This window comes from Notamacropus eugenii, chromosome 2 (assembly GCF_028372415.1).
Source record: "Notamacropus eugenii isolate mMacEug1 chromosome 2, mMacEug1.pri_v2, whole genome shotgun sequence".
In the NCBI taxonomy this organism is placed as follows: Eukaryota; Metazoa; Chordata; class Mammalia; order Diprotodontia; family Macropodidae; genus Notamacropus; species Notamacropus eugenii.
Window position 1 is genome coordinate 200,998,044 of NC_092873.1, and position 26,102 is coordinate 201,024,145.

At 36.7% G+C, this 26,102-nt stretch overlaps 1 protein-coding gene across 9 annotated transcripts in view; it reads right to left on the reverse strand.

Moving 5' to 3' along the window:
- Positions 1-23,204, reverse strand: part of FAM184A (family with sequence similarity 184 member A) — a 103,818-nt gene extending 80,614 nt beyond the window's left edge. For 7 of the 9 annotated variants that reach the window (XR_011974488.1, XR_011974489.1, XR_011974490.1 and 4 more), the window contains exon 1: positions 22,471-23,204. Coding sequence is in view for 4 of the 9 variants with exons in the window: in XM_072643158.1 (XP_072499259.1) it covers positions 22,471-22,632 (162 nt within the window). In the remaining 5 variants the exon portion in view is untranslated. Of the gene's footprint in view, positions 1-1,469; positions 1,608-12,389; positions 13,514-22,470 lie in introns of those variants that run through there. The other 2 variants (XM_072643161.1, XM_072643163.1) reach the window with 2 other exon arrangements.
- Between the last annotated feature and the right edge of the window lie 2,898 nt (positions 23,205-26,102).

The following is a 26,102-nucleotide window of genomic DNA, read 5'->3' on the forward strand; positions in this document are numbered from 1 at the left end:
TCCCTCATGTATAATATAAGACAGTTGGACAAAATGACCTCTAAGGTCCCTTCCAGTTTCAGATCTCTGATACCATGGTACCATAGTATTCTACAATTCCACTAGTTATATACGACATTTTTATCCTCCCTCAAACCACTGGGTCCTCAACTTTATTTTCACTTATACGATAAAATAAAAAATGACAAAATATGAATATATTGACTTCCCTGTGCTAGAAACCCAGCAAAAGCATCTCTGGGTTAAAGGGCAATTAGGTGATATAGTACATGGAGCACTGGGCCTGGAATTAGGAAGCTTTCAATTCAAAATCCTTCCTCAGACACTAGTTGTGTGACCACGGACAAGTCACTTCTCTCAGCCTCAGTTTCCTCATTTGTGAGATGAAGTCAGACTTGATGGGCTTTATAGTCCCTTTCAGTTCTAAACATAGTAATATTTACATATATATGCACTATAAATCAATAAATGTAACAAAAAATACTAATAATAGCTAACACTTTTATACAGAGCCTACTATGTGCAAGGTATTATGCTAAGTACTTTATATACAAGATCTCATTTTATCTTCACAACCTTGGGAACTAAGTGCTATTATCTCCCTTTTTACAGAGGAGGAAAACAAAACAAATAGAGGTTAAGTGACTTTCCCAGGATCACACTAGTAAGTATCTAAGGCCAGATTTGAACTCAGATCTTCCTGACTTCAGGACTGGTGCTCCATTCACTGTGCCACCATTACCTTTATGGTCCTATAGTCCTACAGTATATGTAGATAAGTCCCACATCACCTTTTTTACATTATTCCAAATTGTTTTATGAAATGGTTGGATCAGTTTATAATTCTACCACCACCAACAGTATATTATTATTGTGTGTACCTTCTCAAAGCCCTTCCAAAACTGATCATTTCTATAGTTTGTAATTGCAGCCAGTTCGTTAGCTGTAAGAAATAACCATACAGCTTTGATTTGCTTTTCTCTAATCATTAGTGAAGTGAAGCAATCTATCATAAAATTATTGAAATCTGTAACTCTTGAAAACATTGCTCATATTTTTTGACCACCTATCTACTGGAGAATGGCTCTTGTGCTTACATATTTGTGTTATTTCCCAATATATTTTGAATATTAGATCACTATTAGAGATAATAAATATTTTACACAATCAACAATTTACCTTCTTATCCTAGCTTCACTGATTCTATTGCTAAAAAAGTTTATCAATTTCATGTTATCAAAACTATTTTTTCTTTCATGATCACCTCTATTGTTTGCTAATTGTGACTTTGCTAATAAGTTCTACAGTTTTGCCAGGAACCATATCAATCAAGTTCACTCTATCTTCTTGCCTTTTTGAAAATCAGGATATGTGACTTTCTCCAGTGCTGCGGTGGCTCTCCCATTTTCCACCACCTCTCAAATATCTACTAATGGCTCAGCAATCACATCTTCCAGCTCTTTCAGTACCTGAGGATGTAGTTCATCTGGGCCAGGTGACTTGAATTCATCAAGGCAGCTAGGTGCTCTCTTACTATCTCCATACTTATCTTGGTTATCAACTCCCTATTAGCCATTTTTGTTCGGTTCTTTCCCATCCAAAGATCAGTCTCCTTGACAGAGAAAAGAGAAGCAAAATAAGAATTGAGCATCTCTGCCTTCTCTGTCATTTATCATTGTCACTTCAACACTGAGAGAGAAATGCTCTTTCCACTCAAATATAGCTAAAACACATGCATGCATGTGTGCGTGCATGCACACAGACACACACATCCCTTTTCATTGTTTTTACTTCCCATTTCAACCTCAGCTCTTGATCTATGTCACAGCTCCTGACATTAATTTTTATAAGACCACACCAGGCTCTTAAATTCATGCTCTGCTACCTGTCCTTGCTTCCATCTTCTTTATAAATCTTCTTAAAATCTAAGTTGCTTTGTTCTTGGGGTATCCACATCAATTACTTCAGAGAAGCTCCTACTTTCCTCATCTCAAAATGGATGCCCTTTGAGTGTTCAGATTCCATTCTTGAGAGTCTCCCATCCTTCATGGGCTGACATCCCCCGCAGAATTTTTAGTCCATGTGATCCTGCTTATCCTTTCCCTAAAGTCCTATAAAAATATGCTCTCCAAAATCTATGGCACATGACAGTTTATGTCCAGTTTTCCTCTGCTTTTCTATCAGAAACCATAACAGGGTATAGTCACTTCTTAAAAGATTCCTGACATTTTCGGACCAGAAATTAGTTCTTCCCTGTGAGGGAGAATCAGATCTAAAGTAGAATTTCTCTTCAGAAGGATGAAATTATCATTAAGGCAAATCATAAAGCTAGTAGCTGCTCTGCTTTTGGCAGAGAGCTATATCAGATACCTATATAACTGCAGACCACTATCTCTATTACAACACCCAGGTAGATCATAGTATACTTGGGTAACAAATCACTTCTATTTCCACTGTCCTTCACCTAAATGCACTGCATCATGGCTCCCCTCTCTGGTTCCTAGATTGCTTCTCATGATTTTATCTTCTTAATTAACAATGCCACCTTTTACTTTCTACCTAATCCTTCTTATGAATAAGGAATACTCATCCAGAGGAATAATTTAATCATAAGTTCCACTCCACCAAATTTCAGGGATATCTAATGAGGTCAAATTTGACCCTTGAGTTAATAAACCTACTTTCCTTTTGAGTGTTGCTCAGACTTTGGGAATCTGAATACAGACACCTGAGATCACGTGTTCCACTGTTGGCTCCTTTCAGATTTTTTTCTTTTATGAACTTATGTGTATCTCAATTTCTATTCTTCCTTCATTGCTGCTATTTTCTAGAGCTACATTCTCTATCTAGTTTGGTGAATATAAATTAACAATTTTCTCCCTCCCTAATCTTTTAAACTTAAAACCCTTTTGTTTAGTTTTACAAAAATACCAAGCAAATAGCTTTGAAATTCCTTTTTATTATTCTGAACCTGACACACACCAAAAACAAAACAAAAAACTTCCAAACAAACAAAAATGAACATGAAAAAGAAAGCATACGGTACATAAAAATGGAAGTCTCATTATGTATGCAGCTTTTGTTTTCTGTTTTTTAAGCATCTACTAAATTTAAGACGTTCATCCCAAAAGCTGATCTGCTTGTCTGTTCGCCTCTGAATGCTCATTCTGTTATTTTCTGAGCATGTTTTTAAATGCTTCATTGACACCTGCTCCCTTTTTCCTTTGAGCATCACTCTCCTTCTCTTTGTAATAAGTTACGATAGTCATGCAAAACAGATCCACATATTGGATATGTCCAAAAATATCTTGTTCTACATTTCTAATCCATCATTTCTCTAAGAATGCATTATCATAGTAATGACTGGTCAATGCATTAATCAGAGTTCTTAAGTCTTTGGAAGTTGTTTCTCTTAATAATATTCCAATCATTATAAATATTGTTCTGTTTCTGTTCCAATTCATATAAGTATTCCCTGGTTTCTCTGAATCTGTCCCTTTTGTCATTTCATATGGCACAAGTCTATTTCATTTCATACATATACCATAATTGGTCCAACCATTTTCCAAATGATAGAAACCTACTTAATATCTAATGACTATGTTTATATAAACGGGTCTTTTTCCTATTTGTTTGACTTCATTTGGGCGTATACTCAATAGTTGTATCACCAGGTCAAAAAGATATACATAGTTTGATGTTCTCATTCAGTCCTATCCAGCTCTTTGTGACTCTGTGGACCATATTGTCCATGGGGTTTTCTTGGCAAAGATACTGGGTTGATTTGTCATTTCCTTCTCCAATCAACAACAACAAAATTAATATAGTTGTTTATTATTTGGATTTCTTCCTTAAAGAAATTTTGTTTATAGCCTTTGATCATTTATCAATTAGGAAATGGCTCCTCTTATATAAAGTCAATTCTGCTATAACTTGAGGTATATACTCCCCAAAAGCACTGTGCTATGCAAAATTAGGCAATAAAAACCAGGCTTTACAGTAAAAAAGTGGTTAGGGACAAAAACTTCAGTAACATAAAAAAAAGATAAAAACATAATTTAAAAAAGCACAGTTTTATACATGCTAAATGGAAAAGAAATACATAACTACTACACTAAATAATGGCTGTCATCTGGGGCCCAGGGTTGCTGCTCGGCCTGCTTCCCTGGCTGCACAAACTGGGCAGGCTGGGGAATGGTGGAGCATAGGCATGGGACCAGCCTTCCTGTCACACCAGAAGATTTACCTAAACAAAGACCTGACGTTTGCTTTTGGAAGTGAGTGTGGAAGGGCTGAAGCTTGTGAATTATTGTTAAGTGGTGCAACTGTTTACTTTGCTTCTGTTTCTCTTGGAAGAAATAATGTAGAAGCAAACAAAATTCATGTTACACCTAAAATGTTCCCTATATATCAGTCACGGTGGAACAAATTCAGGTTTTCTAAAACACGTTACAGCAGAACTGATGATATCTCAGATTAGTTCCCTATATAGATATACTGGATATCAGACTTCAGAGAAACAGTAAAGATTTCTTTCTCATTAACTATCTTATTTCTCTTCTTACTTTATGTATATTGTCTGTATAAAAGCTTTTCAATTTTTTGTAATCAAAATTGTCCATTTTACCATATATGATCCTCTTTATCTTGTTTGATCGAGGTCTTCCTCTGTTCACAGATCTCTCTCACTCCACTATCCTAATTTGTTTATGATGGTCCATGCATATATTTGGAATTTATTGTGATATATACTGTGGGTGGTTGAACTAAGCCTAACTTCTACCAGAATGCTTTCCCTGTTTTCCTAGCAGTTTCTGTCAAATAGTAAGTCCTTACACCACTTTAGACTTCTCTAATAGTAAGCGATAGTAAGCTCCTGTGTTTAGTATTGTGCTTCTAGACCTTGTGCCTTGTCTTGATACAAAGTAATTTTTTTGGTAGTTTGATCGATATGGTACTACATAAGTAATTTAGGTCGTATTGTCATTTTTATTATATTGCCATGACCTCATCATTATGTGTGTGTGTGTGTGTGTGTGTGTGTGTGCGCGCGTGTGTGTATCCATCCAATATTTATACATCTTTATTTCTGAAAAAGTATTTGGGACTTACATTCATATAAGTTGTGTGTGTTTGTCCTGGTACATAAATTCCTAGTTGTTTTATATATTCTATAGTTATTCTGAAAAGAACTTCTCTTTCTGTTTCTTCTTCTTTGGTTTTGGATGATAATGATTCTGCGTAACTTTATTTTATATTCTGCCCTATGCTAAAGTTAAGGATTCAATTAATTTTAAATTTAGTTTTAGTTTTCTTAATATGAACCAACCCTTGCATTCCTGGTATAAATTCAATCCGCTCATACCATACAATCTTTTAAATATATTGCTAGTATTCTATTCAATATTTTTATATTGCTAGTCTACCTGGTCCTAGTTTTTCTCCACCTGTTTGGGAGTTCATTGATGGCCTGGTTAGTTTCTTTTTCTGACACTGGATTATTTAAACTTAAATTTCTTTTTCTGTTTATCTGAGCATTTTATAATTTTGCAAAAGATTTTCTTCATGTCATCTATTTTCTTGGCATATAAGGGGGGAAATAGCTTCTAATAGTTTTTCCTTATTTCATCTACATTTATTGTAAATACTTTTTTAGAAATTAGATAATAGTTTATGCATAATATTTTAAAAACAGGCTCTAGTTTTATTTACTAATTCACTGGATGAGGGTTGGTTTTGCTTTCTGTTGTTACACTTCTTTGATTTTCAGAATTTTTTTGTTAGCTTTTTTTTGTTTGATTTGTTGATTTCTCATGAGATACATGCACAATTTATGGATCTCTCCTTTCTCTCTTTTGCTGATGAATGTGTTTAATGACATAAAATTTCTTCTAAGTACACTTTAGCTGTATCTCCAAACAAAGTCTCACTGCTATAATTTTGCTGATGAAATGATCCTGCTTCTATGTTTTCTTTGTTCTTTGACTCACCAATTCTTTAACATTAAGTTATTTAGAGTCTATTTGTTTGAATCCTTTCTTCTCTATTATTATTATAATTTTTATTGTATGAAAAGGATGTATTTATTATTCCTGTTAATCTGCTTCTGAGATTTTTATGCTTTAACACATCCTCAATTTTTATATATGTGTCATGCCCACCTTAGAAATGTATATATTCCTTTCTTTTCCCACTTGATACTTGCCAGAGATCTGGCTTTTCAAAATTTCTATTCATGTCCTTAAACTTCTTTATTCTTCTTAGATTTATCTAATTCTGAAAGAAACACACTGAGCCTCCCAAATACTATAACTTTACTGTGTATTTCTCCCTGGAATTTCATATACTCATCCTGCAAATATGTCATTTGGTGCATATATATTAAGCATTGATATTACCTTCAATGTCTACAACACCTTTAAGCATAATATAATTTCCTTGTTTATTTCTTTTAACCATGTCTATGCTATTGCCTTATCTGAGACTGTCGTTATTTCTGCTTTTTAAAAATTCAACTGAAGTATATAATATATTTTACGCTAGCTCATTTTCACTATGTGAATATTTACATATCAAAAATATTATTTGAATTCCCTATCCTTTCCCACTTTTAATGAATTCACCCACCTCAAATTCACAACTAATATTATTATAGTCTATTTCCCTTTATCATGTCCACTTATACTTCTTCCTCTTGGTCTCCTGCCATCCCTTTTATATAGAAAGTAGGGATAGAGAAAGAATGCGATTACTACTGATGACCACCATCACCTATCAGTAACTGAAGTGATCTGCTTCTACTTAATTGCCCCTCTTTTCTCAAGACTTCCCAGACCCTGGGATCACGAGTGCTTTCACCTTACCTTCATTCATTTTAATTTCCCTTTATGATCCACTGGTCAAAGTTAAAGTTTGCTTTGATTGTGACTGCTTCCATCCCAACTCCCCTTTCCTCCTTAAACTTTCTCTCCCTTTTCCTTATCCCTTCACATTCTCCTAATGAATTTAATATATCAGTTGCAGGATAAGTTATTCTTAGCTGTAAACCTTTATCTTTTGTCTTTTAGAATATCTCACTCTAAGTTGTTCTCTCCTTTGGGATATTTGCTGCCAAATTTTGTGTGACCCTGTGATTCCATGGAACTTGAACTTCTTTCTGACTGCTTGCAATATTTTTTCCTTGGTCCTGTAAGCTCTAGACTATGGGCTCCTGGACATTTCCATTGTGGGTTTCTTTCATCCCAGCTTTTAAGATTTCACAATGACTGGTGAATTCTGTTTTCATTTTGTCCTCTGATTTTACTAAACATGGGCAGAGTTTTTATTTATGATTTCTTGAAATATAGTAACCAGACTTTGGTAGGGAGTCATGGTTTTTGAAGATTTCAAAGATTATAAAATCATCTCTCTTTTACTTGGTTGGTTTTGTTCTGTTCTACTATTTCTTGGCATTTAAAAGAGTAACAGTATTCTGAATGGTTTATTTTAACTTTAAAAGAATTTGTTACTTGGATACGATTGTGCATATTTGCTGAAGCTATTTATTCTCCTTCCATTTCTTCCCTTCCAAAGCTCTTATTTCATTGTTTCTCTCCTGATTAACCCTCTTACAGGTACTCTTGTAGTCCTTGTGGCCAACCCATTTCCCCCTGAAAGGCCTTTTTAACAATTATCAGCAGCATATCCTCAAATTAAAAAGCAGCAAAAGGAGAAATCATGAGCAAAGCTTAGCCTGTAATCCAATTAAATCAGATGATCTCAAAAGTAATTATAAATGAAACTGAAGAACAAAAAGATATAAAATGGAACTATCTGTTAGTTATGCTATGCATTTCATTTTTATCTTCAATGACAGCAGAAGCATCACACTGAGAAACTAACACCTCAGTATCCAATATTCTATAAGAGAAAATAGAAATAATACTTAATATAATGAAGCTAGGAAGAAAATGGACGTTGCCAAGTAGACAGAAGAAAAAATTCATCTGGAGGTAATAAAGGCAATTCAGGGATTTATAGTCTACTGGTGAAAAACAAAAAGGGAGATAAGCTCTAATACAAAATGTTATATGCAGTTACTTCCATTTCTCTCCAAAGTATCCCCTTTTCTAATTGTCTTTCAATGCTTCGTATTACATCAGGGTGACAGACTGTGGTTATGGTACCAGTATCTCTTAAACACCTTAGAGTTTCAGGTAAGGTGAGAAAGATTCCCTTTATCTCCTAAAGGAGAGCGGATAATGGCAATGATTAGCAGATAAATTATTTATACAGAAGGTGTCTAACTAGTGGTATGCTGATAAATGTTTAACAATTGCTGGGGTGCAGGGGAGGTGGGAAGCATATATATATGTATATATATATATATACACATATTTATGGATATGTATATATGTGTATGTAAGTTATTATAAATTTTCCTGGTACAAAGGAAGTTAACAGACTTAACAAACATATGTTACCTCATCTCTCTGCCAAACCAGAATAAGATCAATGAGAAAAATACATAAATAAAGCAGTGTAAGTACACCAAACAGCAGTAGTAGCTTCTAAACTACATCACATACCATCCATCTCAGTCCCAGTATTTGATCAATTTTAATAATTTCAAGTTCTAGTTTTTAGTTAGTTTCTAGCCTGGGTTGATATTTATTAGATTGGCAATACATGGAATAAATTTTATCCAGAAATATTTTAGAACAATTAAATTGTTTTATTTCAGCTACTGAATTATCAAGTGATAATTGCAGCCAACGATTTACAGTGCCAAATGATTTTTTTTAACAACTTCACAGTTAGTCCATACTTTATTCCCAGTACTTTATTAGTACCACTGAAACAAAATACAATTAAGTTCAGTATGAAATATTCATTATTAAAGCTATAATTATTACTTCATTATCTATGGTACCTTTTAACATAATATAGTTCCCCTGTTTATCTCTTTTAATTAAATCTATTTTAGCTTTAACTGTAAGAGATCATGATGTTGCCCCTGCTATTCCTACATTAGCTGAAGCACCATAAATTCAGTTCCAGAACTTTATTTTTACTCTATATGGGTCTCTTATTTTCAAATGTGTTTCTGGTAAATGACACATCATCAGGGCTGGTTTTTGATCCATTTTGATATCTGTTTCTGTTTTATGGGTGAATTCATCTCATTTACATTCAAAGTTATAATTACTAGTTCTCTCTCTTTTTACCTTATCCCTTCTCGTAAGTTTAATTTACTTTTAACCACTGCCTCCCTAATCTGCACACCCTTGTGTGAGAGTCCCTCCCTTTTCCTATCCTACTGCTCTTTTGAATTTCTCTGTTAAGTTAGATACTTTTATATCCACCTAGATGTATAGTTGTTCTCTTTAACCCAGTTGTAAAGAGTTAATAAGATTCCTCTGCACTATCTCCCATCCACTTTATCCTCCCCTCCAATCTAACAGTTCTTTCATTCATGCCTCTTCTGTATGATTTTTGCTTCACTGTGTTATCCTGACTGAAGCTCTACAACATTTGAACTGTTTCTTTCTAGTTGCTTCTAATATTTTCTCCTTGATCTGAGAGCTTTGAAATTTAGCTATAATGTTCCTGTGAGTTTTCATTTTAGGATCTCTTTCAGGTGATGATCAGTAAATTTTTCCCAACTGTGATTTTACTCATTGGTTTAAAAACTACATGGCTTTTTCCTCAACAATTTCTTTTAAGTATAGTGTCTCGACTCTTTTTTTTATCATGACTTCCAAGTAGTCCAACAATTCTTATATTACCTGTCCCTCAATCTGTTTTCCAAGTCAGTTGTTTTTCTAATGCATTATTTCATGTTCTCTCCTACTTTTCATTCTTTAAACTCTGCTTTATGATTTCTTAATGTCTTGTGAAGTTATTTGCTTTCCCTTGCCCAATTCTAAATTTTAAGGAATTATTTTCTCCCATGAGTTTTTGGTCCTCTTTTTCCAACTGGTCAACTTTCTTCTCATAACTTTCTTGCAATATTCTTATTTTTCTCCTAATTTTTCCTCAGCCTCTCATTTGATTTTTAAAGTCCTTCTTAAGGTCTTTCAAGAACTCTTTTGGGGCTTGTGATCATTTCACATTTTTCTTTGAAGCTTTGCAAGTAGTTATTTTGACTTCATTCTCTTCTGAGTTTGAACCCTGATCTTTTCTATCACCATAGTAACTATCTACGGTCAAATTCTTTCTCTGCTGTTTACTCATTTTTTAATGGCCTCTTTCTTGGGTGTTAACTTTATGTTAGGGTCAGGCTCTGCTCCCAGGCTTTGGCGGATGATGTCTCAGGCATCAGATTTTTTGTGCTGTTGTTTTCACAGCTCCATTAGGGGTCTTTGACTTTTTTGTTCTTCCAATGTGCTATGATCCAAGGCCAGGTGTGTTTACTGATCTTATGGCTCATGCCTTGGTCTATGGGTGACCTCAGGTACTCTGGAATGGCGAGCAGGGTCTTCTCAGCACTATGACCACAGCAAACGCCCAGCAGGTACAAGCATCAAATTACCCCTCTGCCCTGGAACTAAAACCAGGACTCTGTTGTCCCATGAGTGACTACAACCAGCAGGCTCACTCTCCCTCTGCAGCTACGCTCATCGCTATGTTCTCACTCCTCCTGGTGCCCACAGAGCTTGAGACCATGTCTGACCAACATGTCTGGTAAGTGTTTCTACTGCTGTAAAATTCACTTGGAGGTGTTATTTTAAGCTATTTTCGGGGAGGGGGGGGAGATTTGGGAGAGGCAGGTAATTCCCTGCCTTATTCTGCCATTTTCCTATAATTCCTGTCAAGCTAATTTTCTAATTCCTCCTGACATAACAAACTTTTTTAGCTCTCAGTCCACTTTCAAGGAGGAACCTACACTTCAGAGAGTCTAAGAAAGGTTAAAAACAACCAACCAGGAGGTCAAAGAGAGAACCACCACATAAAAGAATGCTCCAAATCACTAAGAATAAGAGAAATGCAAAACAAAACAAAACAAAAAACTGTTAAGATTTCCCCTCACACTCTGCAAACTGGCAAAAAGGACAAATGATGGGAAGAGTCCATGTTAGAGGGGTGGTGGGAAGATAGGCACACTGCTGAATTGTCAGTGAAACTGTGAATCAGTGCTACTGTTCTGAAAAGCAGTAAGGAATTCTGTGAACAAAGTGACTAAAATATACATGTCCTTTAACCCAGAGATTCCCTTTCTAGGTTTATACCTCAAGGAAGCTATTGGTAAGAAAATCTCAAAAACATTTAGAGCAGAGCTTTTTGTAATGGTAAAGAATTAGAAATAAAATAGATGCCCATCAATTGGTGATCAGCTAAACAAAGAGTGATAAATTAATTTAATAGAATATTACTGTATTGTAAGAAATGAAGAATGTGATGAATATAAGAGAAGTACGGAAAGATCTCCATTAACTGATGCAGACTGATGTAAAGCAGAGCCAAAAAACCCCCAAAAATCAATACACACGACTACAACAATGTAAACAGGAAGAACCACACACAAATAAAAAACGAAGGTTGCAAAATTAGAAAGAACAAGCATGGCTTGAAAGAAGGTATGAGAAGATTCCTCCACCCATACACATCTCTGCAGAAGCATGAGGTCCACAAATGTTGCACACTGCACAGATTGTCAAACTTTTTCAATATATAGATCCATTATGCTGATTTTTCCTCTTTTTCTTTTGCCTTTAAAAATACTATTTGTTACATGGGATAGCTTTCTGGGAGGGGAAAGAATACTTAATAAAGAAAACAAAATCTATCAATATAAACTTATGTAAAAAATAACTGAACTATCACTTTCATCTTATGCTCATCAAATTGGCTAAGGTAATAAAAGAGGATGAAATTCAGTGTTGCTATGGAACAACTATCACACTATAGCTGATAGAGCTAGGAAAGTGTTTATCTTTTCACAAATAATAGAAATTTTATAGGAGAAATTTTAAAAATATTAAAACCCTTTATCCCATCAAATCCATTTGATATATACATGAATATATATATACACATATACATATGCATACACACATAATGTATCTAAGTACAGGGAATGGATAAATTCTGGCATACAAGTATAATGGAATATTATTGTGCTATAAGCAATGAAATTTCCACCAGAAGAAATAACAGAATTACGAGGTTTCTGCGAAGAGATGCAGAATCAAAAATTTAAAGCCAAAATAATAATACACACAAATTATAACTAGGTAACTATGTAAATAAAGAACATTAAACAGCAAAAGAGCCTAGGTCAAGTATACTGAACAAGTTTAAGTACTTGTCTTATTAATTCACACAAGCTTTTGCTTCTTTTAAAAACTAGCAAATAGAGACAAGATGGTAAAATAAGCAGTAAGTTGCTCTTACCCTCCCCTACTGACCTTGAAAAACCAGAAAATACAGCCCCAGGAAAAATCCTGGAATAGTGGAGCCAAAAGAAAATGTAGTGCAGCAGCTTTTTTTAGCTCATGAGGCTAGGTGGAGCAATGGGACAGGTTCCTCTTGCTGTGGCTGCAGGGGATCAGCACAGGACAGGCATCCTGCAAGCTAGCAGCAAGCATCCGTGACTGGGACATACGCCAATTATGTTATTGTTCAGTCATTCAGTTGTATCCAACTCTTTATGATCCCATGGACCACACACAGCACAGCAGTCACTTTTATCCTCCTCTCTCTCTCCAAGTTCACGTTCGTGGTTTCCATGACACTATCCATCTCATCTTCTTCAGACCCCTTTTCCTTTTGCCTTCAATCTTTCCCAAGATCAGGGTCTTTTCCAATGAGTGCCATCTTCTCATTATGTGGCCAAAGTTTTTAAGCTTCAGCTTCAATATTTGACCTTCCAGTGAATAGTCTGAATAAATTTCTTTAAGTATTGATGGATTTGATCTTCCTGTCCAAAGGAATCTCAAAATGTCTTTTCCAGCACCACAATGTGAAATTGCCAATTCTGTAGCATTTAGCTTTTCTTATAGTCCAAATGTAATAGCCATACATTGCTACTGGAAAAATCATAGCCTTGATTACATAGACCTTTGTCAGCAAGGTGATATCTCTGCTTTTTAGAATGCTGTCCAGATTTGCCATAGCTTTCCTACCCAGGAGCAAGCTTCTTTTACTTTCCTGGTTGAAGCTGCCACCTGCAGTGACCTTCTGAGCCCAAGAATATAAAATCTAATACTGTGTCTATTTCTTCTCCCTCTATTTGCCAGGAAGTGATATGAATAGTTGCCAATGTCTTAGTTTTTCTGATGTTAAGCTTCAGTTCAAGCCAGCTTTGATATTCTCTTCTTTCATCCTCATCAAGAGGATGAATTCTTAATTCCTCTTCACTTTTTGTCATCATAGTGGTATCATCAGTATATCTGAGATTGTTGATAATTCTCCTCGGAACTTAGTTCAGCTTTTGATTCATTCAGCCTGGCATTTTCACATCATATACTCTGTATATAAGTTAAACAAAATAGGTGACAATAAAATAGCTTTGTAAAGGAAGCACAAAAAATAATTAACAAATTAACATCTTAAAAAACAGAATTGGCTGAGTGGAAAAAAATACAAAAATTCACTGATGAAAGTAAAATAACTTTTCTTAAAAAGAAGAATGGCCCAAATGGAAATAAAGGTTAAAAAAGCCTACTGAAGAAAATAATTCCTTAAAAACTAGAATTGGGTAAGTGCAAGCTAATGACTTCAGGAGTCATCAAGAAACAATAAAGCAAAATCAAAATAATGAAAAAAAAAGAAAATGTAAAATATCTTATTGGAAAAAATTGACCTAGAAAACAGATCAAGGAGAATTAATTTAGGAATTATTAGATTATCTGAAAGCCATGATCAAAGAAAGAACCTAGACATTATTTTTTTTATTTCTTTAAAATTTAATTTGTTTTGAGTTTTCAACAATCACTTCCACAAGTCTTAAATTTTCTCCCCATCCCTCTCCCTCTCCTTTCCCGAGATGGCATGCAATCTTATATGGGTTCTACACATACATTTTTATTAAACACATTTTTACACTAGTTATGTTGCATAGAAGAATTAAAACAAATGAGAGAAACCAAAAGAAAAACCAAACCAAACTAAAACATAACACAAGAGAAAATAGTCTGCTTCATTCTGCATTCTGATTCCATGGTTCGTTCTCTGAATGTGAATGGCATTTAACCTCAAGAGTCCTTTGGGATTGTTTTAGGTCCTTGCATTGCTGTGGGAATTAGTCTATCAGAGAGAGTCCTCACACACTGTGGCTGTTACTGTGTATAATGTTCTCCTGGTTCTGCTCATTTCACTAAGCATCAGTTCATATAAGTCTTTCCAGGTTTTTCTGAAGTTCTCCTATTCGTCATTTCTTATAGCAAATAGTATTCCATTACATTCATATACCACAACTTGTTCAGCCATTCCCTAATTGATGGGCATTCCCTCAATGTCCAGTTCTTGGCCACCACAAAAAGAGCTGCTATAAATATTTTTGTACATGTGGGCCCTTTTCCCATTTTTATGATCTCTTTGGGATACAGCCCTAGAAGTGATATTGCTGGGTCAGAGGGTATGCATATTTTTGTAGCCCTTTGGGCATAGTTCCAAATTGTTTTCCAGAATGGTTGGATCATCTCACAGCTCCACCAACAATGAATTAGTGTTCCAACTCTCCCACATCTTCTCTAACATTTGTCATCTTCCTGTTTTGTCTAGACATTACTATTTAAAGAAATTATCAAGGAAAACTGCCCCAATATCCTCAAACCAGAGGATAAATGGGAAATTGAAAGAATACTGACTTCCCAAAATGAAAACTCACAGAAATATCACAGCCAAATTCTGGCGCTCCCAAGTCAAAGGGAAAACATTTCAAGTAGTCAGAAAACATTCAAATTCCACAAAACTATTTACCTTTCTATGTGAAAAGAGATAGATATCTCTTCCAAGAACCTTATCATTATTAGGACAGTTAGGATACTAAATAGAAAGAAAGTGCAAAAGTGAATCAATTATGTTGGAATGATATTTAAAAAAAAAAAAAGATACATAAGAAAGAGGGATGCCCTGAGGAAGGCAGAAAGAAGAAGAAGCATGAGGAAAATTATCTCACATAAAAGAGGTATGCAAAGAACAGCTTTTACAATAAAAGAGAAAATGGTTTGAGGGGTGGAAGTGGGCAAAGCTTGAACCTCATTCACATTTAAATTGATTCAAAGAGGAAAATACACACATACACAAACACACACACACACACCTCAACTGGTAATAGGAATCCACCTTACCCAATAGGGAAGTAGGAGGGGCAAAGGATAAGGGGAGAGGTAATAAAAAGTGAGGGCTGATAAAAGAAAGCAGTTGTGAGAAGCAAAACAGACTTTCGAGGGAGGGACAGGATAAAAGAGAGGATAAATAGAAGAAAATAGGATGGAGGGAAATGTACAGTTATAATAACTATGAATATGAATGGGATGAACTCACCCACAAAATGAAAGAGGATAGCAGAAAGGATTAGAAAACTGAATGCATTGTTTACAAGAAACACTCCTGAAAAAGAGAGACTAGAAGACTTAAAATAAAGGGCTGGGGTAGTATCTTTTATGCACCAGCTGAAGTAAAAAAGGTAGAGGTACGAATCAGAAGCTCAGAAAAAGCAAAAACAAAATGAGACCTAATTAAAAGACAAAAGCAAGGAAACTACATTTTGCTAAAGGAACCACAGACAATGAAATAATATCAATTTTAAATATACATGGACCAAATGGCATAGCATCCAAATTCTTAAAGGAAAAGGTAAATTAATGACAAACAGACAGTAAAACTATAATAGTAGGGGACCTCAACGTTCCTTTATCAGAGCTAACTAAACCTAACCATAAAGTTAATTAGAAGTCAAGGAGATGAATAGAAGCTTAGAAAATTTAGATATGATAGTCCTCTGGAAAAAAATGAATGGGAATAGAAAGGAACATACCTTTTTCTTTAGCTGTACATGGTATCTTTACAAAAACTGACCATATATTAGGGTATTACAACCTCATAAACAAATGCAGAAAAGCAGAAATATTAAGTACACCCTTTTCAAAAGAAAATGCAACAAAAATTACATTTAACAAAGGGCAATGCAAGCATAAATTAAAACTGGAAACTAATTTAATCTTAAAGAATGAGTGGGTCAAAGAAAAAATTATAGAAACAATCAATAATCTCATTAAAGAGAATGACAGCAAAGAGATAACATACCAAAATATGTGGAATGCAGTCAAAACAGTTGTTTGAGGAAAATTTGTATTTTCAAAATGTGTATATCAATAAAAGAGAGAAAGAAGAAATCAATGAATTGGCTATGCAACTCAAAAAACTATTTAAAGAACAAATTAAAAATATTCAATTAAGCACCAAAGTGGACACCCTGAAAATCAAGATAGATTACTAAAACTGAAGTAAAAAAACTGACCTAATAAATAAGATTAGGAGCTGGTTTATGAAAAAAACAATAAAACAATAGACTATTGGTTAGTTTGATTAAAAAAAAAAAACAACTTACCAGTATCAAATGTTTAAATTTTTTTTAAAAGGATGAATGTACCACCAATGAAGACGAAATTAAACCAATTATTAGTTCTTCTGCCCAACTCTATGCCAGTAAAACTGACCATGTAAATGAAATGGATTAATATTTACAAAATATAAAGTGCCCAGATTATAAGAGGAAATAGAATAATTTAATAATACTATCTTAGAAAAACAAATTAAACATGCCACAAATGAGGCTAAGAAAAAATCCTCAGGACCAGATGGATGTACAAGTGAATTCTACTAAATATTTAAGGCATAATTAATCCCAATACTATATAAATTATTTGAAAAAATAAAGGAGTCTTACCAGTTTTCTTATATGAAACAGAGTTTTGATAATGGAAACCAGGGAGAGGAAAAACAGAGAAAGAAAACTACAGACCAGATTCATTTCCCTAGTGAATACTGATGCAAAAATTTTAAATAAAATACTGGCAAGGAGAATTCAGTCATATATCACAAAGACCATGTAACTATAACTAGGTGGAATTTTTATCAGGAATGCAGGGCTGATTCAATATTAGGAAAACTATGAGCATAAATGTCCATATCAATAACAAAGACAACAAAAGTAACACTATTATATCAACATTTGCAGAAAAAACCTATGACAAAACACAACACCCATTCCTATTACAAACAGTCAATCATAGGAATCAATGGAGCCTTTCTTAAAATGAGAAGTAGTATCTATCTAAAACCAAGAGCAAGCATTAACAATAATGGGGATAAACTTGAAGCATTCCCTACAAGATGAGAAGCGAAGTAAGGACTATTACTCAGTACTGTATTAGAAATGCTATCCTTAGCAATAAGACAAAGAAATTGAAAAAATAAAAATAGGCAATGAGGAAATGAAACTATCTCTCTTAGTAGATGATATGATGGTATACTTAGAGAACCCTAGAGAACCAACTAAAAAACTAGTTGAAAGAATTAACTTCAGCAAAGTTGCAGGATATAAAATAAACCCATATAAATCATCAGCATGTCTATATTTTACCAACAAAACACAGCAAGAAATAGGAGAAATTCCATTAAAAAGAAAAACAGACGACGTAAAATATAAAATAAAATCTAGCTGCCAAGACAAACCCTGGGATTATATGAACACAATTACAAAACTTTTCACACAAATGAAGACATACAAGTAATTGAAAAAATAATATTTGCTCATAGGTAAATCAAGTCAATACAATAAAAATGACAATCATACCTAAGTTAATTTACTTATTCAGTTACTTACCAAACTACCAAAGAATTATTTTATTGAGCTATAAAAAATAGTAACAAAATTCATCTGAAAGAACAAAAGGTCAAGAATATCAAGGAAATCAATGGAAAAAAAAATCTGCAGTTCCAGATTTCAAACCATATTACAAAGTGTTAATCATCAAAACAATCTGGTACTGTCTAAGAATAGAGTTGGTGGATCAATTTAATAGATTAAGTAATAATACACAGAAGTGAATGATCAAAGTAATCTAGTGTTTGAAAAACCCAAAGATTCAAGCTTCTGGACTAGGAACTTACCATTCCACAAAAATTGCTAAGAAATTAGGTACAGACCAGGTCAGAATGGATAAAAAGTGGCATAAGTAAATTAGGGGAGAATATGGGAATGGGGAGAAATATGGGAAAATGTCCTATCAGATTTATGGATAAGAGAACAGTTTATGACCAATGAAAAGGTAGAAGAGATAGATAGGAAGAGATAGAGGATCATGATAAAATTATAATAAAATCATGTAAAATATATAATTTTGATTACATGAAATAAAAAAGCTTTTTAATGTAAAAGCTTTTACACATAATTAATGCAGCCAAACTTAGAAGAAAAACAATAAACCAGGGGAACAAATAAAGCAAGTTTGTCATTTCTCAAATATATAGGAAACTGAATAAAACTCATAATAAAAGCCTTTTTTTCCAGTTGATAATTGGTCAAAAGACGAACAGGTAGTTTTCAAAATAGAAAGAATCTTATTTTTTTAAAATAATGATGTCCAATTCTATATTTCTATTTCCATATTTCCACATTATCCGCACTACTAACACTTATGCTGAAGTGCTTATAACAAATACTATTCCATTGAGATACCCACTAGATTATATAGCTTCACAAATCTTTGCCTTTTTTTTTTTTTACCAAGTTTAACAAAGATGTCCCTGGAACCGTATTTATTGTGATCTTATTTGAATCTCTGTAGTTAATTAAATAATGTATTTTCATAACATTTTACATCTTTTCCCAAATGTTGTATTGATAACAGAGGAGAAGGATACTCTGAAGTCCTATTCCAATGCCTCATCTTGGTGACGAAATAATCTTGGGTTCCAAAAGCTGGACATATACCTCTGGCAATGTTATTACAAGCTAGAAAGGCTAGGCTACAAGTACAGGTTCAGTAGGTATGGTTCTTTTAAGACCAGCCTAGCTTTTAGTGCAGTCTCACTGCCAGAGGGTTTATTTTTCTGGTCATAATATTAAAATTGTCTACTAAAACTTGGCAGTTTTACAATCTGCATCAGTGTAGAGATTATTTCCTCTTATGAAATCATATATCTTTTAAAAAACATAATGTATGCACACAAATACCCCAACCATTTGTATATATGATACAGTTTATTATTTAACCCTAGGCACTGTACCAAATCCTGGAGATACAAAGACAAAGTGAAAAACCATACCTACTGTCAAGGAGCTTACATCCTACTGGAGAAGGGAAAAGGAATAATATATAATTACAAGGTATCCCCAAAATCTTAGCGCAGTTTTAAGCTTTAAGGACTTAAAAGTGTAAGTCTTTTGGGACAGTGTGTGTGCGTGTATGTGTGTGTGTGCGTGTGTATACACACGCATGGGTGCTCATGCACTGCATCAGTATGTACACATACACACATATATGGATTAAAAGTGTACAAATACTTCAATGTGAGTTTTCCTTCCACCAAGAAACTCACTAAGAGTTGTGATGGAAAAATTCGTCACCCTGAATCTCAGTGTTAAAACTTCTCAAACTTATCTATGGTTGTTCTGAGATAAAGTCTGTTACTGGGCCTATACTCTGTGACAATGCTTTTAAGAATTCAGGGTTAGGCGCAGGAGTGGGATTTTGGTATGGTTTCTCTATTCCACCCATCCCACTGGTAGACAGTAGAGGTGCCAAACTTGCATGCCACTCCCTAGTATTGCCAGAACTAGATTAAAATGTAGTTGGGAAATTCTTAATAAAACAAATAAAAATATAGTACAACAAAAATAATGTCAATTTGTGCTTTTCTAAGGGAATATAACATCCACAGGGATGTTTCTATTTGAGTTTGACACCATGGGACAGAACTCTTCAACAAACTTCTACTTACACAGGTCAAGACCTGCTCTGTAACGTTAACAGTTTCAGAAAATTGCAATTTTCTTTCTAGTCTTGCACTCTTTCCAGTAATATAGGCAAAGGTGATGAAATGACATTTAATTAGGGATAGGGTGCAGTTTCTGAAACATAAAAGGAAGAAAAAATTCCCAGAAATTAGAAATTGTGTATGTAGAGACAACATGAAAAACGATACTCAAGATCTGACAGTCACTTGGCTATACAAGCCCCTTCAGCCCTTGGTTACATCTGCGTTACGTAACTGCATTGGGTTTTACTTTGAGCTATGAAGAATACAACGGGGAAGGAAAGAAATCAGAAACAGAGAAAACGAAAATAGAGACAAGTATTACTTAGGCTGTATTGCATTACTTCATTAGGAGTTTGCAAACTAAAATTATCAGCATAGTTAATAGGAATTTAGTAAGCATTCAACAGAATGAATAATCACATACATCATTCTAGCATGATAAATCACACAGTAGAAAGAACTCTGGACCTGGAGTCAGGAAGATCTGAGATGCTTAGTAGCAGTGTGACCCTAGATAAATTACTTAATTCCTGCCTGTCTCAGTTTCCTAATCACTAAAATTGGGATAGCAATTGTAATCCCCCTTGCAGGGCTGCTGTGAGAATAAAATAAGAAAATATTGTAAAGTGCTTTGCAAACCTTAAATCTCTATAAATGCAAGCTTATTATTATTATGTCAAAATTCTGAAATTTAAAATATCTAACTCATCCAAAATGCTATTCCAAGAAACTTAGCTTTCAGCTACCTAAATATTTAAGTGTACTGACAGAATATAACTATTAATCTTTTAGAGACAAAGAGAACTCAAAAAGTACCAACCTACTAACCCAGCCCACCTTCAGTACATTTGACACAACCAGAAAGAACGTGAATTCTAAAATTGAGTTTGATGATTATTTATGATGCAGGCTTTCAGCTTTTTCTACATTTCTCAATTCTTCCTTTGTCCCATTAGATTTTGTTAAGCTTCTGACCTACTTGTTAAACTTCTGTTCTACTTACTTCCCTTAACTTCTCTACTCGAGCATTTTCTCTTTTCACTGCTTTATTCTCTCTGCTACAGTTTCATTGATTTCCCTTGCCCCATTACTTCCTTTTCAATGTTGCCTTCTGCATTCCCCATTCCCACTCAAAAACTGAATCATCAAAGAATTATGGATTATTTCCTTTCAGAAACTACCCAATAACCTTAAACCACTTAACACAGATTGATCATCAGGTGTGAACAATTTAGCTAATTTAGAGGCATCAAATTTTCCTTTTCAGCAAACAATTCCTCTGAATTCTTCCATATTCTAAGCTTATTGTAGACTTCCATTTAGGTATCATTTGCTTGGCCAACTTTTGGGTAATGCTTTGAAAAAAAATGTACTGATGAAACAGTACGAAGTACTTAACTTATATAAAAGTCATATGTGATTCATTTTAATAAGATGTTTGATAGACTGTCCAAACAAAAAAAAATGGCTTACTACAAAAAAACCCCAAAACGTGAAATGTATTTTTGGCCTTCCTAAACAGGTTCATAGCTTTAGAGCTGGAAGGAACCTTAGCAGTCATCTAGTCCAACTCTCTCATTTTAGGGATGAGGAACACTAAGGCCAAGGAGGTTCACACAAGCAGAAATCATCAGAGGTGGGATTCGAATACGTCTTCTAATTCCAAAGCCAGTGCTGCCTCCACATTCACCCAGTTTTTGAAAATGATGTAAAACAATAAGAGATACCGATGAAGTCAGTGAATCCGGCGTCATCCTCTATGAACAAGCTAGGGTGCCATACCGAAAGGCAGCTTGGTGCAAGGAATCAGAGCAGCCTCGGGAGCAGGGGGTTCTCAGTTTTGCCCAGAACCAACGAGTTGCATGACCCTGGGCAAGTTACTTAACCTTCCTCATTTGGAAAACGAGAGTCCTGGAATAGACGCTCCCGGAGGTCCAATCTACATCTACGATAGGTTGGGTGGTTAAACTAACTGGGGGAGGAGAATGTCTACACCAGGAGTTCCTACGCCAATAAAATCACCGGTCTGGATCAAATAAAACCTCTCCAGTGTACTGCTTTGGGGAGTCTCCTGTTACTCCAGATGCCTAAAATGAAGGATTAAGTTGAAAAACTACTACGAAACGAAGGAGACAAATTCTAACCTGTCCTGAGATGTCTACCGGTTGCTATACCCCCTAAAAAAGGGATACACAATTCACTAAAACACGCCGTCCGACTGAACTTTCCAAGTGCACTTAGAGTTGCACACAAAGTTTCACAAAGTTTCGAACCCTTCCAAGTGCCAGGTAACCGCAGGCTTCCTTGCCAACAGCTCCCAACCCTGAACCCTGTCATCCCCCTCTGCCCGCCCCAATTCCTAAGGACTCCACAGGGACGCACAGGCACGCGTGTGAACGGTTGTAGAGAGAACGCCAGGTCCTGGATACAATGTTGCCGTCTCCCGCGGCCGAGGGGCCGGCGGGGGCAGGGAGCCCCTCCACCAGCGCCTCTTACCTTGGTGAGCTGAGCTATCTTCTTGCTCATCTTCAAATGGAGATCCTGGCTGTAGTCCATGCTGAACGCCGACTGCTGGGCCCCGGCCGAGGAGGAGAACTTGGTCGCCCCCCCGGCCGCCGAGTAATGGTGCTGCTGCCAGCTCATGCCTGGAGTCGCCATCTTCCCCGCGGGCCACGTCTAGGACCAGGGTCCCCGCGCCTCCATCCCGGCCCCCCGGCTCCCGGGCGGATCGGAACGCTGGCAGGTGGCGTGTGCTCGGGCTGAGGGCGGGAGGCACGAGGGCAGAGGCTCCCTCACCGAGGGCCCCTCTAGGCCCCGAAGTCCCGGCTCCGTCCCTCCGCGGGGACCGGAACGGACCGGGACCTCTCCGACCGCACGGACTGACGGCCTCCGCGTCAGGCAGGAACCTTCCTCTTCGCTCTCGGCCCTGGCCGAGCTCTCTCACCACGCCCGGCGCGGAGGCGTCTCGGGGGGCCGGGAGAAGCGTAGCCCCGCAGGTCACAAGGGACTCGGAGGGACGCGGAGGGACGCGGGGGCCGCCGCCGGCGCCGGCGCTGCGGAGAGACCAGGATGAGGAGGGCGAGGGCGGGGAGACCCGGCGGGCTGGGGCGGTGCGCGCACAGGCGGGGATATCGAAGGAGGGGAGGGGACGCCCTGGCTGCGGGCCGAGGGCAGGCGAGGACCTCAAGGAGCAAACGTCGTGATCGCCGCCGCCGGAGCCCTGGGGAGTCGCCGTTACCAGGGCGTTCGCCCCGCACTGTGAACGCGTTAGCCGCGACGTCATTTCCCGACCCCCTCCAGCCCCGCCCACCTCTCCTCCGGAGCCCGGTTCGGAGTAGAGCGGCGCCGACCTGCCCAGCGTGCCACCACCTGCCCGGCCTCCCACCACCTGCCCATCCCGGCCCTTCCCCTCCCTCTCCCCAGACTGCACCCTGGGGCCTGGGGGTGTTCCCTCGTTCAGGACCCCGGACAGCTCGCGGAGCCGGTCCGCGCGAGGGAGTCGGCCCCGCGCTCGCCCCGGGATGCGGGGCTCGGCGCAAGATGCCCGGGGATTTTTCTTTTTAAAAAGCCAAACCAAACCAAAGAAGCGTTTCAGTGACGCCTTGTGTCATGACATCACAGTCCCTTCTGGAAACACCTCTCGTCCCCGTCCGCACAGCTCTCTCTTGTAACAAAGAGAAACAGTTACCAAAGCCTGCCACAGTGACCTCCTCCGACCTTGCGTACGCCGGGGGTCCGCTCTGGCTCGGCTCCCTGCCAGGAGCGGGAGCAGGTGTGCCCTTGTCACTTCTCTGGGGCTCCCACCTTCTAGTGGTCCCCCCTCTCCTCCATAGACGCCGGGGCTTCTGGACGGAGTTTACTGGTGTTTGAGCTGTACTTCGATGGAGCTGATTTCCTTTGTATTTTATTTTACACATTTAAGAACATTACAAGAAGGGGTCCATAGACGTCACCAGACTGACAAAGATTAGGAGCCTTGGGTTTGCTTTAATTGTATTTATTGTGTATAACTCTTTTGGTACTGCTTAGAGTGCATTGCGTTAGTTCATCCAAATCTCACGTTTCTCTGAATTTCCTCATTCATTATTTCTTAAAAGGCACATGGCATAGTCAGTATACACTCAAAGCCAGGAAGGTGTGGGTTCTGGTTCTGCCTGTGACCTGTTTATTGGCCGCCTGGTCCTCTCAGTGCTCTAGAAAGCTATGTCGAAGAGAAGATGTTGACCTGCTTTTGTAGATGAAGTTTTCTTATCCCCAAATCAATAAAAGTCCTTATCTCATGTAGGTGTAATTTTTAAAAAGTAAATCTTTAAGAACAATAAGGTGCTCCCCATAGGAAATATTTGATAAATTTTTGTTTTCAAAAGAGTGGTTCTACCTAAGAAATAACACTGTTGCAAGTTAGTGACAATTTGTAATCATTAACTGTGAACTCAACATTTGATTAAATGGTATTAGATATTCTCCTAGGAATCATTTTATGGGGGATGCTTTTTTAAAAAGTACATTTGATTAATGCCTTTTGTCTTTACAGTTATTTCCTATCCATACTGGGGACTGAATCTTCTTTACTGACAAAAAAAAGAATTTAGAAGCAAACACTTTTGAAAAGGTACAGAGGCAAAGGAGAAAATAGAATAAGTGGGAGGCAGGACAGGATGGAGGGAAATACAGTTAGTCTTTCATAACATGACTATTAGGAAATGTTTTGCACAACCATACATGTATAACACCTATGTTGAATTGCTTGCTTTCTCAGTGTGGGGAGGGGAAGAAGGGAGACAATTTGGAACTCAAAGTTTTAAAAACAAATGTTAAAATTGTCTTTACATGCAACTGGGAAATAAGATACACAGGTTTCTGAATTCCCCCTAACCCAATCTACCCTCCCTTCTATCATTTCCTCCCCTCCTTGTTCCCTTCTCCTTTATTTTCCTGTAGGTTAAGATACCCAATTGAGTTAGTGTGTTATTCCCTCCTTAAGCCAAACCTGATGAGAGTAAGGTTCACTTATTCCCTCTCACCTCCCCCCTCTTCCCCTTTTTCTTGCCTCTTTTATGTGAGATAATTTACCCCATACTATCTCTCCCTTTTTCCTCCCAATATATTCCTTTCACCCCTTAATTTTATTTTTTAGATATCATCCCTTCATATTCAACACATCCCTGTGCCATCCATCCATCCATCTATCTATCTATCTGTCTATCTATCTACCTGTCTATCTATCTATCTATCTATCTATCTATCTATCTATCTATCTATCTATCTATCTGTCTGTCTGTCTGTCTGTCTGTCTGTCTGTCTGTCTGTCTATCTATCTATCTTTCTTTCTTTCTTTCCTCCAACTACCCTAATACTGAGAAAGATCTTTAGTTACAAATACCATCTTTCCATTCAGGAATGTAAACCCTTCAACTTTAATAAGTCCTTTATGGTTTTCTCTTTCCTGTTTACCTTTTCATGCTTCTCTTGAATCTTGTGTTTGAAAGTCAAATTTTCTAATCAGCTCTGGTCTTTTTATCAAGAATGCTTGAGAGTCCTTTATTTCATTGAATGATCATTTTTTCCCCTGAAGGATTATACTCAATTTTGCTGGGTAGGTGATTCTTGGTTTTAATCCTAGCCCCTCTGATGTCCAGAATATCATATTCCAAGCCCTTCAATCCCTTAATATATAGAAGCTGCTAGATCTTGTGTTAATCTGGTTGTATAGAATTGTTTCTGGCTGCTTGCGATATTTTCTCCTTGACCTGGGAACTCTGGAATTTGGCTACAATATTCCTAGGAGTTGTCCTTTTAGACTCTCTTTCCAGAAGGGATTGGTGGATTCTTTCAATTTCTATTTTACTCTCTGGTCTAGAATATCAGGGCAGTTTTCCTTGATAATTTCTTGAAAGGCTATGTGTAGGCTCTTTTTTTGATCATGGCTTTCAGGTAGTCCAACAATTTTTATATTATCTCTCCTGGATTTTCTAATGAAGTATTTCACATTTTCTTCTATTTTTTTTCATTCTTTCAATTCTGTTTTATAATTTCTTGATTTCTCATAAAGTCATTAGCTTCCATTTGCTCCATTCTAATTTTGAAGGAATTATTGTCTTTAGCTTCTCTTGAGCTTTTGGACCTCC